General features: G+C 41.1%; 1 protein-coding gene across 2 annotated transcripts in view; it reads left to right on the top strand.

Annotated features, from left to right (window-relative positions):
- The window catches only part of CWF19L2 (CWF19 like cell cycle control factor 2), an 82,927-nt gene extending 70,674 nt beyond the window's left edge, over positions 1-12,253 (top strand). For both annotated transcript variants that reach the window (XM_063305826.1, XM_063305827.1), the window contains 4 exons: positions 4,420-4,575; positions 5,521-5,601; positions 10,906-11,007; positions 11,591-12,253. In XM_063305826.1, coding sequence (XP_063161896.1) covers positions 4,420-4,575; positions 5,521-5,601; positions 10,906-11,007; positions 11,591-11,731 — 480 coding nt within the window. In that variant the 3' untranslated portion in view covers positions 11,732-12,253. The remainder of the gene's footprint in view (positions 1-4,419; positions 4,576-5,520; positions 5,602-10,905; positions 11,008-11,590) is intronic.
- Positions 12,254-18,177: the final 5,924 nt, after the last annotated feature.

Genomic DNA, 18,177 nt, shown 5'->3' on the forward strand with positions numbered 1-18,177 from the left:
TTTTATATACAGTGCCACTACTGTACATGTTCCTGGGAAATTCTGAGAATGCTGAAAAGATCCATCCATTCCACCAAGGAAATGTTACCAAATTAGTTTCACCAATTATGCTTCCATTGAGCAATGCATAATTTCATTGTCCTCATTGGGCCAAAGGAGTTTTTTAATATGAAAAACAGGCTATCCTACTTGCACATTATAAGTTTGTTTCAGTACAGTATTCCATTCTCAAGTCAAATTAATTTGGGGAACATCTGATAGTGTGTGATCACTATGTCATGGTGGCTTCCCTTCGTCTGAGGTTTTCCAATGGGTTGGATTGCCATGTGTCGAGGGTGGACTAGATGACCAAAAATGTGTCTTCTGACTCAAAGATTTTAATTACTTTCTTCTCCTTCTCCTTCTACCCTGCCCTGTGTGTGTGTGTGTGTGTGTGTAAAAAACTCAAGGCAGTGAATGTACCTAATAGTCCTTCCTCCTATTTTCCCCACAACAACAATAACTAGGTGGGTTGTTGTTGGAAAAATAGGAAAATACTCCTGCGTCCTATTTTCCCCAACAACAACAACAACAACATGGTGGGTTGGGCTGAGAGAGTGACTGTAATTTAGCCACGCTAAATGTGCTCCCCAAGAACTTTGATTAGATACCCAAAAAGTACTGTTTTAATGTGACAGAATAGAAAATGTATTACATACACAGCTGAAGAATAATTATATTAACTGCAATAACTATTACTTGGAATAAACTGCCCAGAGTCCCTCCTCAGGAGGGAGATGGGTGGTGATAAAAATTTGATAGATAGGTAAATAAATAAAATGGCAATCAGCACAGCAGTCAAAGGCCAAGTGTGGTTGCAAACCCACAAATGTTTATTGAATGCATAAGTATTAGTTTAACTAAGGTGTATTTGAATAACTAAGGTGTATTGAATAAACCACAACTGGCTAAGTTCAGGAACAGCCACAATGGTTCTTTCATAAGATGGCTTTTGGTTTTGATTTAACATAATGTTTGAACTTTGATCTCATAAAATGTGGTATTTTCCCATAGAAGCAGAACCTCTGCAAAGAGAGATCTTCACATAATAGAACAGACATGAGCAGGGATGGGGAGAGAGGGCAGGGCAGGGCAAATGATGAGATGTACTTCATTATGCAATCTCTGTTCCTTCCAATTTCACATGTAATGTTCCTATGCAAGTACAAAAGGCCAGAACTTGCAGTGTGATGCCACAACACACATTTCACCATTTTGGCATCATGGTTAGGTATGTATCTCTATGAGAATACAATCCTATATTTAGTTATCCATCCCCACTGCAGATACAGCACTGAACAATTTCTTAAAACTGGGGGTTCTGAGCATTTCTCTCAAATTCTTGTTCAACCTTTGCCTCTGTGCTGCTTCAACAATATGCCATGTTCAGAGAGAGCAGAACTGTGTTATGCTATGTGAGGAGCATTCAGTGCTTGGAAGCTGAAGAAACAAGTGGAACAAACCCATCATTTAACATCAGAGAATAATATGCAGAAATGTTGATGATAAAAGCCATTATCCAGCCTACTTGCCTGTGTTAGTTTGAAAGGCAACAAAATATCAATTTCTGGTGAGGACCATGGCAAATTGAAGATGTCCCTGAAGGAGCGGGGACGGCATTACGACTGAAATTGGCAGCCAGATGTGGGATCTGGACTGGCGAAATCTCTCCAGAGAAAGGAAAGATTGTGAGATAGCCTACATGCACTCTGGACATGGCTCCTCATGAGTAGACAGTAGGAACCCAATGTTTTTGTGATCTGCCTGGGAGTCAAGCGGCTGGGAGTTGAGGGATTCCATCTAAGCTCATAGGTGTGTAGCCTTTAAGGACATAAGTTTTAAGTACGAGTTTAAGGATTTGCAAAATACATTTTTTTTGTTAAGAGCTAACAGCAAAAGGGTGATTAGAGTGTTGATTTTAGAAAGTTATAAATGGACTAAGGGTCCAGATGGATTTAATAAAAATTTGAAATATAAGAATCATCCCCGTGGGAAAATACTCATGTTATTGCCTTCAGAAGGAAATCAACATGATAAGATGGGGCTTTGAAGGTTGGACACTAGAGGGCCCCAGAAGGAAATAAAGATTATAATTAAAAGAGAAGCATACTTCAAAATGGATCTAGTGAGAGATATTTGTGAACAATGGACTCAGAAGTTAATTTTAAAGGTCTCAGCCATTATTGATAGATTAGATGGTGTTATGGAAGAGAAACAAGCCTTATTGGATAAGACTGAAACTGATTTAAATATGGATTTAAAAATGACAAACTTCAAGAAGGATATGGAAAAAGATGAAATACTGAATGAACAAATGAAACCGGTTGATGTTTTAATAGTTAAAAAGATTTCCCGCTCAAACCTAACTTAAAAACTACATTCCCTTAGTTAGTCCCCTTTCCCATGAAACCATGTCACCCCGCCTCCCATCCATATGGTATTCCTGGCATATCTCAACCCCATGTCCTTGATGTCCTCCATAGCCATAATAAACCACACTCCAACTTCACACCTTTTCCCATCTGGTGACACAGATTCCATTCCTTGGAGAAGGAAATGATGGTAGATGCTCCGATAAGGGTTTTTGTAAAACCTTTGATCGGGGGGATCTGACACCAGGATTTTTGGTTGATAGCCTTTAGCCTGCCTTCACAGCCTTTGCCCGGCTCTGCAGCAACCTTGAGACTGATGAGTTTTTTCAGGACAAAGCATGAACTGTGAAACTGAAGTCTGAAATGGAAGTTTGTTGGCTGTTTTCAGATTTTCTCCAGATATTTTTTGCAGAGATTTGCCTTGGCTTCTGCTCTAAACTTTGCCTCTCTCCTCTTTTTAAAGCATGCCCTACTTAAGTTTTTACTGTATTTTGTTTTCTTTCAACACTGCCAATAACACTGTGTTCATTTATTGGAGTACCAAGCATCTTGGCAGCCAGCATCAGGCTTTTAAGTGATTTGGTTTGTCATTCTGGTACTGCGTGAAGATAGAAGGGAATCTGTCACTTTTCATCCTTCCATTCTTTGGTCCATAACTTCCGGCAGAACATGTGCAAGTCCTAGGTTCAAATTCTGGCATCTCTAGATAATAGTTCAAGTAACAAATAATGGGGGACCCTGCCTAAGCCTCTGGAGAGTTTCTGCCACTCAAACTATATAATGTTTTGCTGGAAGGAGAAGTGGTCTGATTTATTGTAAGGCAGTTCAGACAGGTGTATAATTGTTAGCAAGAGAATAAACAGTGCAGCCTTCTGTAGTTAGTCTGCCATTATCAGATGTGTTAGCATTTGATTTTTTAAAAATAAGAATGTACTGCTTTTCAGTCTGTTTTTTATTCTGTGTAGTTGTTTTGGCCTCAGCAGCAAATACAAAAAGTTTCATTTGCTTTGCATTGCATATCTGGTATTACAAAATAAATAGTTGCTATCATATGTAAAATAAATAAAAGCTTGAAACTGCAATGCATGAGTTGGATCCTAGTATAGCAAGTCTCCTCATCTTATTTGGTTTATTTACATTGTCAAATGTGAGTTCTATAATATAAGGCACTGTACACTTGGCCAGTGACTCAAGAAGATACAGACTTGTGGTTATTATTTTGAGGACCTCAAGTTCTTAGCACTTTCATCCTCTTTATTGAATATTATTACAACATTTCAAGTTTGGGTTGTAGACTCATCTTTCATTTACTGGAAATCTGGACTGTGATTTCCACCTTCTCTGTTTGTTTCTAAAAAATCCCAGTTTCCAAACACCAGTGCAGATACAAACTGATTCACTCCATAATTATTTGTGACACTCCATCCTATGTAGGAGAATGAGTGAATGTGAACAGAGGTCAAGTCTGTTACAGGAACAGGTTGGATAAACTTCTGCACAATAGAGATGAAAGACCTAAGATTGCTTTTCTTTAAGGGAATATTATTATTGTACTTAAAGGTCAATAATGCCTGAAGAAAATGTCATTTTGACAAATTATGTAATTGGAAGGCAGAGTGGAAGGGTGGCATTTGGATGTAGTCAATATAGGACAACAGATTAACTTCTGTGTAAATGTGACTCTGGGACCACCTGTTGTTTCTGCCTCCATTTATGTTGCCCAATAAATGAACTTCAATACGCCTTTCCTTTGACAGATAAGAAGACCTTCTGACAAAGGCATTCTGCATATAGTATAAATACTTAAAATTACCCAACATGTTCAATTATGAGTTCATTATATCTTATTTGGCATGCAACAAGACATTAACCTATGAAAGTATAAGATTTCTCAGTTCACTGCAGACACTTGCACAGTAATATTACCTAATAATTTTAAGGTTGGAAACTATAGTTTTCTTGTCTCTCTCACCCCTCCTCCCCTCCATCCCATCCTTTCTTGTACCAGGTATTCCGGAAAACGTTGGTAAAGATGTTTGAAGCTCAAGAACTGGATTGCGTTTTTCTGGAGACAAATTTTAGTATAAATAAGCCATATCACATGGTGTATGAATGTATTCCTCTCCCAAAGGAAGTGGGGGATATGGCTCCCATCTACTTCAAGGTATCTATTTTTTAACATCTCTGGTTTTCTTAGTTGTGTGCTTTGATCTTTAGATCCTAAAGCAATAGCAACCCTAAAGTGAGCTGTGTGAAATTACTAATGGTATTGTTGTATAAAATCTGCAGGTCCCTAAATGATTTGTTTTTACAAGAAAGTTAGTCAAAACTAGTACCTGGAAAAAGTTTCCTGAATCATATCAATCTAGCTGCGGAGGTGGCATTACCTGCTTTTGTCCAGTAGTTTACACTTCCCAGGAAAGGGAGGGAAGGGCAAACTTTGTCATGAGTGAGACCCACCAGCATAAGTGGAATATGTGGTGTTGTGAAATGGAAACCAAATTTTTATAAAGATGGCTGGTTTGGATACATTTGTCCCAATAGACATGTGTCATACTTTAGTGATGAGTCATGTACATAATACTAAAACTGAATGTTGAACCCACAATGCCTTTATATACTGTGTATTTTGAGGCAATTTAAACAGTATTAAAAGGTATGAAATGTGGGAGTTGTTATTGAGTGGTAACATGACATTATGATTCCTTGGCCTGAATTTACTTTATTTCTGTTTTGAGGGTGGTGGTGGTGAGCATGTATACACTTAAATAGAGTTCACATAATTGTCAGTTATTAAGGGCCAATAACATTTATAATTCTATAAACTGAAAATTCTTATTTTGAAGTAATTTATGTCAGGGTAAAGTTAAACTGCAGTTCTGAAACTGTAAAATAAAAAGGGAAGGGTACAGAATAAAGTTATTACCAATCAGTCTTCATTATGATTTAATCTATGTAAATTGAATTCTATAATTAATATGCATTAATGAAACTGCAGTCTTCTTTTTGATCTTTTTTTTAAGGGGGGAGAGGTCCAAATGGAATGCTACTTTGTGTCATACTTGGCCATTTTGTGGATGTTCTATGTATTTTTGCAATATTTTTTCAGAAAGCTATAATGGAATCAGATGAAGAGTGGGCCATGAATAAAAAGCTGATTAATCTAGGCTCAAAAGATGTTCGCAAATCGGTATGTATTCAAGCTTGTCACTTGTAATGCAAAGCTGATTTCTACATGTGAATATGAGCAGCAAAAACAAAAAGACTGTGTTTTTATAACTGTATAGAAAAATACACTAAATAAAGTTGATGAAAAAAATGAGATCTGAATTCCAGGGCCAAATCCAACCATAATAACATAAAAACAAAAAGACTGTGTTTTTATAAAAAACTGTATAGAAAAATACACTAAATAAAGTTGATGAAAAAAATGAGATCTGAATTCCAGGGCCAAATCCAACCATAATAACATTGATACATTTCAGGGAACCTCTGAGTGATACCACCCAGAGTCCCTCTGGTGGGAGGAGATGGGCGGTGACAAATTTGATAAATAAAATAAAATAAAATACCAGTGTCGAAATACTTTTTAACTGCCTTGTAAACTGCCTTGTCTTGAAGTTCTTGGCTTTATTGGCAAAATTTCAGTGTTTCAGTTTTCTTTTTATCATATCTAAAGCTGGAGTCTTATATATGTAATAACATTGTTGAGTCCCATTAAGTTCACTAAGAGTTCAGTGAAAGATGCCAGGCCTGCATTTATATGCAGTGACTTACAGGAACAGTTTTCTGCTTGAATTGGTTTGTACTTTCACTTGGAATCATTTGAAACTTTCACCTCGATGGTTTGTGTTCTTCAGAAGAGCTATGATGCAGAGTTGGGAAGATCAGTGCTGCTTATATAGGGAATGTCTTCCATTCTTATCCCCCAAACAGCACTCTGTGAGGTAGTTTGAATCGAGAGAGAATGATTGGCCCTAAGTCACCTAGTGAGCTTCCATGATGGTGGGTGGACTTGAATCCAGTCCAAACACTTAAACCACTATGCAACTAAAATCCTAAGGCATCTTACTGCCTAATATTGTTCATATGTTGGGATTTGTAATTACGAGATACGTGCCAATCTGAAAACTGAAATGTCTCCTCCAGTGGTTTGCACAGGCCTAGCAGTTACTGTTTATCTTGCTGTAGCTCCTAATTCACAGTTCTTCTTCAGGGCAGCTATGTATTCAGAAGTCTCCAAAATCAGTCTTCCTCCCCACCCCCACCCCATCAGCTACACGGTGCCTTGAGCTTTTAAGAAAATAGACGAAGACTCTGTACATACAGAGAGCAGACTGTCTAGTTCAGGGGTAGGCAACATTTTGTAATTTTGAAAGCATGTCATGGGTACTTTTGCACAGGGAGAACTTGCTTATTAACAACAAGGCTGTCATAGTTGACATGCCTGTCAAAAAGCCACCTGTTTATCAGCAGGCAAATTAATGAGGTTGCTACCCACCATTGTGTTGCAAGCATAGGATGCTCGCGCTCATTCCAGCTTACCTTTTATCTTTTCTTTTTTCTGTGCAAATAGATGCACTTTGAAGGAAAATATAATCACCCTCCATTTTATTTTATAATACTTTATGTAGGTCACAGAAACACCATTAAAAATAATACTAGAGGTTGATGTTTTGCTTTGCAGTGTGCCTTTATTTATTTCTATTGTTACCTTTCATGGTAAGTAACATTAAGCGAAGCATGGAAAAGGAACAAGTAATATTGCATAGAAATTAAAGGCACAAGATTAAGATAGGCACAATGTTGCCTATCCCCAATTTAGTATATAGATTCCTATTTACTCCCAACTTTTAAAAAGACTTTTGTTAACATTTTTTCCCTTTATTTTTTGACTTTCTATTGGGTGAGTAATGTAATGGGTTATTTAACACTGTTCTCTTAAATCATAAAAGCATGTAGTAATGTTAGGATCATTTATTTTCATGTGTTTCAAAATCAAAAGTAAAGTATCAAGGCTTCATTTCATTTTATAGTTGCAAAACTAAATTTCAGGGCTTAATGCTTCTACCATAAAATAATTTGTATTCCTTTTTTGTTTGCTTGGTATTCCCACTTCCTCTCTCTGGTTATTCTGCTATTGAGTCTGCAACATTAAATTGACTGTGGGAGGGATCAAAATGAATTTTGCAAAGCAAATTTAAACTCAAGGTTTGGAAAAAAGAATAAAGGGATGATAATTTGCCTAGCTAACATAGCTCTGAAATACAAGCATGTGCTTTCTTTTTGGACATCAGTGGGAAGGGTATGTTTAGAGGTGTGATGAATTATTAGAATAACTTCCCCATATTATTGACATAATTAAGCCTGCCCTAGAAGTAAATGTTGTGATGTTTGCACTGGTTGAGAATACAGGATCCCCGTAATATAAGACATCCTATATTTTTGAGATAGGTAGAGGTTTTAGTGTCGTTCTACAAGAATTAGTCAACCTTTATTTGCTGTTAGTTTCCATAATTTCCTCTGAAGAATTTTGTATTATAATTCTTGACAGCTTGTTTTTTCCATTTGACTGGAAAGAAAATACATATGCTTCATCACTTTATACTTAACATTTTCTATAGATATGCAGTTCCTTTGGTAAAATTATTATCCTCACCGTTATCATCATTATTTTAGCTATATAGCACTGTTCCTCCCAATGGGAGTCCAGAGCTAAGAAATGATTTCTCTCTGTGTGGGTACATACTCCATAACAGATCAAACATTTTCTTTTGAAAAGGTCATTTAAAAACAAGTATGTCATTGACAGTCTAGTCCTGAATGAACAGCATAACTGGAGAGAAAGCCCTGTTCCTAGTAAGTGCACTGTGGACCAGCTCCACAACTGAACAATAATTGTGATAGAGGAGGCAGTTTTTAAAATATTTGGATTCCAAGCCATTTAGGACTTTATAGGCTAATTTCAATACTTTGAATTGGGTCATAGTACAGTTCTTTTAAGGACTGGAGAAGTGTGGTTTATACTTGTTCTGGTTTCCAGATTGCCTTTAATGATGGAACCCTTTGGGCAAAGACTCAGAAGGTAACAATTAATTTGCCAGCTCTCTTTGCAGAGCAGTTGTTGCCTTTTCAGCTTCTCCCCAAATGAATATGCTGAAAGCAGGTCTTTTTTCAGGCTGAGCAAGCCAGTCCAAGAGAATTGGCCCTTAAGATGACCCCTTGCATGAACCAACTCTTTTGTCTTTATATATGAGCATCAGGAGGCTCTAATGGAGGAGAAGATGAAAGTGCTGACCTCAGTTGTAGTGTGGAAATCTGGCTAGGAGAGAAGAGGGGATCTCCTCTAGCCATGTCTGCTGGGTTTCCCTGCAATGCAACAGCTAGGATTGGAGGATGTGGAAGTGGTGTGCTATAGTCTGTAGGAATTCCATCTCCTGACTAGAGTCTACCCAAGAGTTTGCTAATTTCAGATGTTTGCTTCTGTGTCTGTGTGACTGGATTGTAGGGATTCTGTTATTGTATTGCCCATCCCACAGCACAACAAACACTTCCTGAGCTAGTTAGTGTGACCTGTGACATAGGAGTGGACTACTCTAGACTTCTAGGAGATGGCATTGTACATGATGAGGCTAACCTGTGTAGAGCAGCTAGGAATGTCAAGTATGCCATGGTAGCTGTGGATCTTCCCAACATGTATTTGACCCCATGCATCTGTTGGGATGGCGAAGCTGGAACAGCTGGAGATTTGCTGTGAGCAGTTTTCACGAACAATTGGATTTGCCCTGATTACCACCCCCGATCCACATTAAAACAACACAATCCATAAAACTAGATAGTGGCCCACAATTCTTCATTTTGGACTAAAGGGCTGCTGAAAAAAGGATAGTTTTAAAACTTTCAAAAGCTTCAGAACAGACTCCAGGGACAGCATGTTCCACAACAATTGCATGATCAGTGGTGAGGATGGAAGGATTTATAGTCTAATAACATCTAGACAGTGTTAAGTTCCCCATTTCTGTTCTTAATCATGAAGACAAACTCAGATATCCGGTTATGCACTTGGCGTTCCTTAGTTTACATAATATATGTACAGACATACTGGACTGAATACAGGTAGCATTCACTGAGCAACCACTTGTTCAGCAGCTGTTTGAAGTTACAGTGGTGCTGAACGAGGAGACTTATGACTAGTCCTTGATGACTGGTCCTTGGTGAACGGGGAGACTTACGGCTGGTCCTTTGCAGCATCCCTGTGGTCATATGATTGCAATTCAGGCACTTGGCAACTAGCGTGCAATTACGACGGTGGCAATGTCCCACAGTCATGTGATCGCCATTTGCAACTTTCACTGCCGGTTTCCAAACAGTGCTTATACAATTTCATGGCTACATATATCCAAATTCACTAGTTTTGTAGGAATGATATGAACAATCCACTGTTATCTCAGACAGGACTTCACTTTCTACTGAACAGAATTGGGCCACATGTGTAATGCACGTGTATGTATGCCTGTATTTGTAATGACTGGCTGCCTGTTTAACAGCAGGGAGGAGACATTCTAACGCCTGGACAACAATTAGTAGAGACAGCGATTGTTAAGACACATCTAGCTGCTTCAACAGCGGGCGTGCTTGTTCCTCTGAGGAAATCTTCCTAAACAAACCTCCTAGCAAGGCAGATGGCAGAACCTTAAAGCAGGCCCAGGAGAAACTTCTACACTATTTAGGCAATTCTAAAGTTGTAAGATAGCTGGCTTGATACTAATGTTCAGTCACAAGGTCCTAACGTCATTGATTACTAGAACAGTTTGCCATTCTACATCCATAGCTCATCATTTAAGACTCTCTACTTAACTAGTATTTCCTTGGTAACAAAAGATCTGATGAGAGATCATGTGTCAGCAGTTTGTCCAATGAGGGTTTCTTCCACTGTGCCTCCTATTTGTCATGCATTGTGAAGGGCACTGAGCACTTAGCTTTAGCCCGAAACTGAAAATTACCGGCCAGGCTTGAATCTCTACCCTAGGTAGACCTCCTTCCACTCACAGGTTTGCACTTGTCATACATCAGGGAATCAAAGGTTTTTGCTGACCTGACTCCAGCAAAGTGTAGTTGGAATACAGGCCAAACTGAGCTTTATAGAAAGTTATACAACAAAGAACATTTAAAAACAATATTCCAAAAACATATTTTAAATCCATGTATATGTCAAGTTATGTTTTCATGGACAAAAAGCAAACGTTCCCTGGTGCCTCTTCCCCCCCAGCATTTCAAAAGCACCTGCCCGTTTTGGATTCAGCTTGAGTAAATTTGGAAACCGTTCAGATACAGCATTAATCATTTGCTTTATCTATCCTAAGAGTCTCGCATCTGGCAAGCTATATCAGAAGCTTAAATAAATAAGCTAGCTGTCAATTTAAATATTGTAAGGACTTGGCACTGAATATGTTCGAGTGAAATAATTAATGCACTGTCTGTTTTTTGTGTTTAGGTGCCAAGGGGTTTGCCTTACTTCTCTGTAGACTTTGGCCTCCAAGGTGGTTTTGCTCATGTCATTGAAGATCAATACAAGTTCCCTCTTTACTTTGGAAAGGTATTAAAATGTTCAACTTCTGTTTCATAAGATTAATGTAAGAGAGTTTCCTGTGTATTTTCTTGAGATGTTTGCTGTATATATTGGCCAAGTGGGCTATACCCGGAAGCTTCATAACTATATGCTTCAGAATAACCTGAAGATATAAACATTGTTTCTTGTATCTGGGATTTAATTGGTTGTTAAAACAATTAAGCAAAGATCTCATGGTGCAAAGTGAAAACTCAGTAAGTATTTCCTTAAAGGAAATTACTAGTAGGATTTAAAAAAAAAGCGAATACATTTTGTATCTATAAGTCTCAGTAACAGATTTATGGAATAACTCCAGGTATGTTACATAGTTCTGCAGTGATGGACTGGGAATTATTTTGGTTCAAATCTATATTCCATCCGTAGCCCTCCATGGCCTTTGGGAGATCTAACTTGCATAAAACATTTTAATGTTGTAGCCAGGTAGATGACTCATCTCTTCTGAAAATACAAAGCTAGAATGTTTTTTTCTCCTGCTTGACACGCTTTGTTTGAACAGGTGTGGGTTTTTCTAGTTAATTTAAGAAAATAATATTCTTTCCTATTTTGAAAGGAAATAATTGGTGGCATGCTAGATTTGGAGCCACGGCTTTGGAGAAAAGGACTACGAGAAAATTTTGAAGACCAGAGGAAGAAGGTGCTGCATTTTGCTCAGAAATGGAAACCTTATGACTTCACTAAAAGTAAAGAGTGAAAATATACAGCAGATGCTGATATGTTCAATCACTGGAAAGCTAATGAACCATCACAATATATAAAATCCTTTGTATAGAAGGACTCACGTTGAAAATAATAAAGATGTTTTCTACAGTGAACACTGAGAGGCAAAATAGTATTTTAAGGAAGACAAAAAATGGATTGAAGCTAAGATATTCCAGTTATGTACAAATCATGTTCAGATGTACATACATGTTTGAAGAAAATGTGAAGTCCTTAATTTGATTGATGATGAGTGTGTTTTGTTAGCAATATTCCTGCCTTATATTCTTCAATATATCCCTGTTTTATATTGTATATAATCCTAGCTTGTCTTGGTAGATGACAACGTAGTGAAGGATTTTTTTAAATACTCAAAATGGTGATCTTTTTAATGCTGTACATTTAAAGTTTTTAAAAATATTCTGTTAAAATGTTGACAATTTGGGGAGATTTGGTCTGAGGCACAGTACTGCGGTTTAAAAGAAAACTGAAGTAAAGTAAATTCAGTTGAACGTAATGGAGTTCCTTTTGAATAAATATGGACTAACATTTAAACACAAAGGAAGACAATATTTCTAAAGTATTGTTTCTTAAAAAAAAAGTCAAGATTCCCAAAGAGTTGTGTCTACATTGTAGAATATTTACTGGGAATCTTGATCCCTGTTTTTTCTTTAATAAAGAAGGGAGTAATTGTTAGAGGTATCTTCTTCTCCCCTAAAATTGACCCATTAATCACTCACAGACTTTCAGAAAGATAGTAAAACAGGTAGGGGTATTTTCTAAATTCAGAAACAAACAGTTCCAAAATGTTGTGAAGAAAAGCACAAGGACACAAATCCTAAGATGAAACTGAACCCCTAGAAAAATGCAGTATTTTAGGAATGTAAGATTGATAGAAAAAAAACCTTTCCATATAAAGAATTCCCTTTGAAATATGTGGTATCTGTGAATAATAAAAGGTTAGTATATTTTCTCTGCTAACCTTTGCTTTACTCTGAGAACTAAGATAAAGTATAAGGAGAAATAGCTTGAGATCCCTTTTGAATTTGTATAGTGAAAATATGACTGCTTAGAAAGAATGTATTTCCTTATTTCCCCCCCCCCTTTTTTGCTGATACAACACACAACTAGATAATTAAAACAATTTTAAATTGTGACTACTTAAGAGAGACCAGCTGCAATCTTGAATTGCCTTACCATATTTCTGCTTTGAAGTGTCTTAATGTAATTTAGTTTTGTGCCTAGAGTCCTATTTGACTAAATAGGTATATGTACATATAGAAATTTGGGTGAACTTTCCATCTATAAACCAAAAACCATATAAACCCGGCCGGGTTTCAGGTGTGGCACCAGCTGCGACACTGGGGGAGGGGAGGTGGGGTGGCAGCTGTCATCCGAGAATCTCTAGTAGCCTTCAGGGGTGCTGCTCCACAGGTGGCCAGTTGTGAGACCCTGTTTCTCAAGTTGGGCACCCGAGAACAGTTGGGAGTGTTGCTGCTGTACCAGCCTCCCTGCTGTGTGGCAAGCTCCCTGCCTGAGCTGCTTGAGGCCGTCTCAGGGCCGGCGGTGGAGTTCCCCAGGCTTATGGTCTTGGGGGACTTCAACCTACCTTCCCTGGGGCATGCCTCGGATGCGGCTGAGGAGTTCATGGCTACCACGGCAGCCATGGGCCTGTCTCAGATCATTCAGGACCCAACTCGAGACAGTGGCCTCACTCCGGACTTGGTTTTGTCGGAGCAGTGGCAATGTGATCTGAGGGGAGAGGTAGATCTGTCCCCATTGTCATGGTCAGACCACGCCCTGGTGGTCCCGAGATTCTCTTGTGCTGCCCCCCTCCGCAGGGAGGCAGGACTCATTCAATTGGACCCATTCAGAAGGAGCTGGGGTTTATATCTGGGGATCTGCTGCATGGTCCAGTGGAGGTCCTGGCCGCAACCTGGAATAGAGAAGCTGCCGGGGCCTTGGACAGGATCGCGTCTGTGTGGCCTTTCTTGCCCACTCAAGCCCGGCACTCCCCGTGGTTTACGGAGTAACTGCGGGTTTTGAAGAGGGTGAAGAGATGCCTAGAGCGCCGCTGGAGGCAGACAAAGACTGAATCTGACCGAACACAAGCTAGAGCCGCTATTAAGACCTACCTTGTGGCGGTAAGAGGGGCGAAACGTCAATATTTCTCCGCTCTTATTGCATCTGCAGAATGCTGCCCAACGGCCCTGTTTAAAATTATGCGATCGTTATTAGGTAGTGGGGGCTCTGTCTCCCACCTACAGGGCTGTGTGGAGGAATTTGCTGAGCATCTGCAGGGTAAAATTGCTCAGATTCAGTCCAAGTTGGACTCTAAGCGTGAGGCAGTCTGGGAAGATGCTGAGGGAATGTACTTACCTGGTTATCTGGGAACAGTTTGATCCTCTTGGGCCTGAGGAAGTGGACAGGATCCTCCGGATTGTAAATGCCACCTGTCCTAACAGCCAGGAACCCCGCTGAGACAAGGAACAGGTCTCTAGTGTTTTATTGCTGCTACATAACAGGAAAATCCTAACAAACTGAAGAAGCGTGGGAAAAACCCAGACATATAAACCCCAAAGGTTAAGGCAGGCCCGATCTGTGTCTCTTGGAATGGCTACCTAATTCCTCAGTGCTACACATGCGCTTTACAGCCTGGATGGGAGCCCCCTGCTCGCCATCCTTACTCATGACACCACCACGTGTCATCTAGACCCATGCCCTTCCTGGCTTGTGAAAGCAGCCCTGGAGGTGACGTGGTTGAGTCCAGGCGATAGTTAATGCATCTTTGAGGGAGGGAGTGGTTCCGGTTGCCTTTAAAGAGGCACTGGTACACCCCCTCCTCAAAAAGCCGTCGCTGGACCCTACTGTCCTGGACAATTTTCATCCAGTCTCCCACCTCCCCTTTTTGGGGAAGGTGGTTGAGAAAGTGGTGGCGTTACAACTTCAGAGGATTCTGGATGAAACGGATTATCTAGACCCCTTTCAGTCAGATTTCAGGCCAGGATATGGGATAGAGACTGCATTGGTCGTGCTTAGGGATGATCTCTGGCGGGAGCGGGATGGAGGCAGTGCATCCATCCTCGCTCTCCTTGATCTCTCAGCAGCTTTCGATACCATCGACCATGGTATCCTTCTGGGATGGCTCAGGGAGTTGGGGGTGGGTAGCGTGCTTCTGCGCTGGTTCACCTCCTCCCTCCAGGGCCGGTCCTAGTCGGTGGTGATAGAAGATGAGAGATCTGACCCTCGACCCCTGCTTTGTGGGGTGCCGCAGGGTTTGGTTCTCTCCCCTCTCCTATTTAACATCTACATGAAAACGCTGGGTGAGATCATCCGTCACTGCGGGATGAGGTACCATCAGTATGCTGATGATACTCAGATATATATCTCCATCCCGGGTGAAGTAAGCGATGCAGTCAGTGCCCTTTCTCAGCGCCTGGGGCTGTGGGGGCCTGAATGGGGAACAACAGGCTTCAGCTGAACCCTGGTAAGACGGAGTGGCTGTGGATTGATGGCTCCTTGGTATCCGGGAAGTTGTCATCTTTAGTTCTGGATGGGGTTGCACTGCCCCATTCAGAACCCGTGGGTCCTCCTGGACTCATGACTCCTGCTCGAAGAGCAGGTGGCAGTCGTGGCTAGGAGGGCCTTTGCACAACTTCAGGTTGTACGTCAGTTACACCCTTTCCTGGATCGAGATGCCCTCCGGACAGTCACTCATGCCCTGGTCATCTCTCATATAGACTACTGCAATGCGCTCTACATGAGGCTACCCTTGAAGAGTATCCGGAAGCTTCAGTTGGTCCAAAATGCAGCTGTGCGAACAGTGATGAGTGCTCCAAGATCAGCACACATAACACCTCTACTGCGTGAGCTGCATTGGGTTCCAGTTTGCTTCCGGGTCCAATTCAAGGGGTTGGTTATCACCTTTAAAGCCCTACATGGCATGGGGCCAGGCTACCTGAGGGACCGTCTCATCCCTATAACATCGACCTGCCCCACTCGCATACAGAGAGGGCATGTTGCGGACCCCGTCTGTAAGAGAATTTCATCTGGCAGCATCCAGGAGACGGGCCTTCTCTGCAGTGGCACCCGCCCTGTGGAACATTCTACCCCCCGAGGTGAGGCAGGCCCCTTCGCTCTTGACCTTCCAGAGGGGCTTGAAGACCTGGTTCTGCTGCCTTGCCTGGGATGGGAAGGGCAATAGCTCTTCCTGGGGGTGGCTGGTGATGTAGAGTTCTCCTGACGGAATGGAAATCTCCCAGTTGGATTTTATATTTATATTTTTAGTATTTTAGTATTGTAGCTGTTGACCTGGTGATTTTATGATGTGAGGTTTTAAGGTGAATTTTATTGTAAACCGCCCAGAGTCCCCCTTTTAGGGGGAGATGGGCAGTGATAGAAATGTAATAAATAAGCAAGCAAGCAAGCAAGCAAGCAAGCAAGCATGCCAAGTTTTATAAAAAAAGAAATCAATAGAGAGTAAAGTCTTCATTAGGTATTTAAAGTAAGTCTCAGAATTTTCAGTGGAAGTATTGCTAAGATAGGTAAAGGTAAAGAGTCGGACGTTAAGTCCAGTTGTGTCCGACTCTAGGGGGCAGTGCTCATCTCCGTTTCAAAGCCAAAGAGCCGGCGTTTGTCCGTAGACACTTCAGTCGTCATGTGGCCGGCATGACTAAACGGAACGCCTTTACCTGCCCGCCGAAGCGGTACCTATTAATCTACTCACATTTGCATGTTTTCGAACTGCTAGGTTGGCAGGAGCTGGGACTAGCAATGGGAACTCACCCCGTCACGCAGATTCGAACCACCGACCTTCCAATCGGCAAGCTCAGCAGCTCAGCGGTTTAACCCGCAGTGCCACCGCGTCCCTATTGCTAAGATATAAACCCACATTTTTCTCTGCTCTGCCTGAACAATCTGACTCTCCAGAAAGCTGGAAGCATGATGGTGCCAGGGCTGTGGAATGCAAAGCCTGATCTCTGCCACATGTGCCCTAAGCTTTTCTTCTTGGTCTCTCTGGGAAGGAAAAAGGTGAGGTTTTGGCTTCACTATAACGTGTGCAGGAGTTTAAGAACTGGTTCTCATGAGCTGGAACATACTGGCTAAATAACAGCCTTGAAAACTGGGAAGCACCATATGTGACTCAAGGGCTATAAGACTAGGTAATCCTTAGGTTATGATGGCAATTGGGACTGGGGTTGCCATCGCTAAGTGATACGGTCGTAAAGCGCAACATCACATGACCACATTGCTTAGTGACAGCAGTCCTGGGCAGTCCTGGTTGCCGTCTTAACCCCAAGGCACATGGGTCATTAAGCGGGAAGAGGTGGGAGCATGGGAGAGGGCCAGGGCAGGGCTCAAAGTGTACAAAGCCAGGGGAGGACTGGGGCAGGGCGCACGTGAGTTGGGAGAGGGCTCGCGGAGGCTGTACATGGGTGGGGAGGTGTTGTAGGCCGGAGAAAAAGCAGGAGCAACTTACCAGAGTGACTTGTGACCTTCCCTGCTGGCTTTCCCATTGACTTTGCTTATGGGAAGCCGGCAGGGAAGATTGCAAATGGTGATCGTGTGACCCTGGCTCCCTGCAACATTGTAATTGCAAGCCAGACACCCGAGCACCCAGATCATGATTATGTGCCCACAGGGGTGCTATGACAGCCAGAACCTTGAGGGCCAGTCGTACATCCATTTTTTTCAGCGCTGCCATAACTTTGAATGTCACTGAATGAATGGATGTAAGCCTTAGGTATGGCTCTTCTAAATGTGACTGCCTTGGGAAGATCATGTTTAGGTTTTGCTCTGGTCCTCTCTGGGGAATGAGCAAGTGTGGCTCAAGAAAGTTTTATACCCCTCCTGTAAGGGGAAGGGCTTGAATTAGCCAACTGGGTGTGGTAAACCAACATGATGATTGGTTTAGCCATCTGTGGTTAATGGTGTCCTGTCCAGTGGCTGGATTAAAGTTTCAGGCGGTGGAATGAGTAAGTGAATACTGAGAAAGGAACTCAGATGGCCCAAAATTCATGCATGGCTTCCTATTTGTCATAGAAATCAAATATAGGGAATAAAATAAACATAAGCTGAGATGGAGACTTTGTAAAAGTGACGTTATAGGCAAGTGCCCATTATAGGTAGTCCTGTATATGTAAAGGATGCTCCTGAAAATGGGAGAGCTGGGTTTATGACAGAAGGCCTCTTCCAGACGTAGAAGATTCAGAGGACACCTCAGTCAAAAGCTGGGCAAGAATTTTTTTTTCTTCCTATGACAACATTAAAAACATCTACCTCTTAGTGACTAATTAATTAAATTTGTTATAGCTTCCCATTTTATTAAACTCTGGGAAGCTTAGAAAATCCAGAAACAATAAAAACAATTAAGTGCCCATAAAGACACAAACAGAGGCAGCCTGGATTAAAACAACCAGAACAACAAATACTAGGGCTCCA

This window comes from Candoia aspera, chromosome 5, assembly GCF_035149785.1.
Source record: "Candoia aspera isolate rCanAsp1 chromosome 5, rCanAsp1.hap2, whole genome shotgun sequence".
Taxonomy (NCBI): Eukaryota; Metazoa; Chordata; class Lepidosauria; order Squamata; family Boidae; genus Candoia; species Candoia aspera.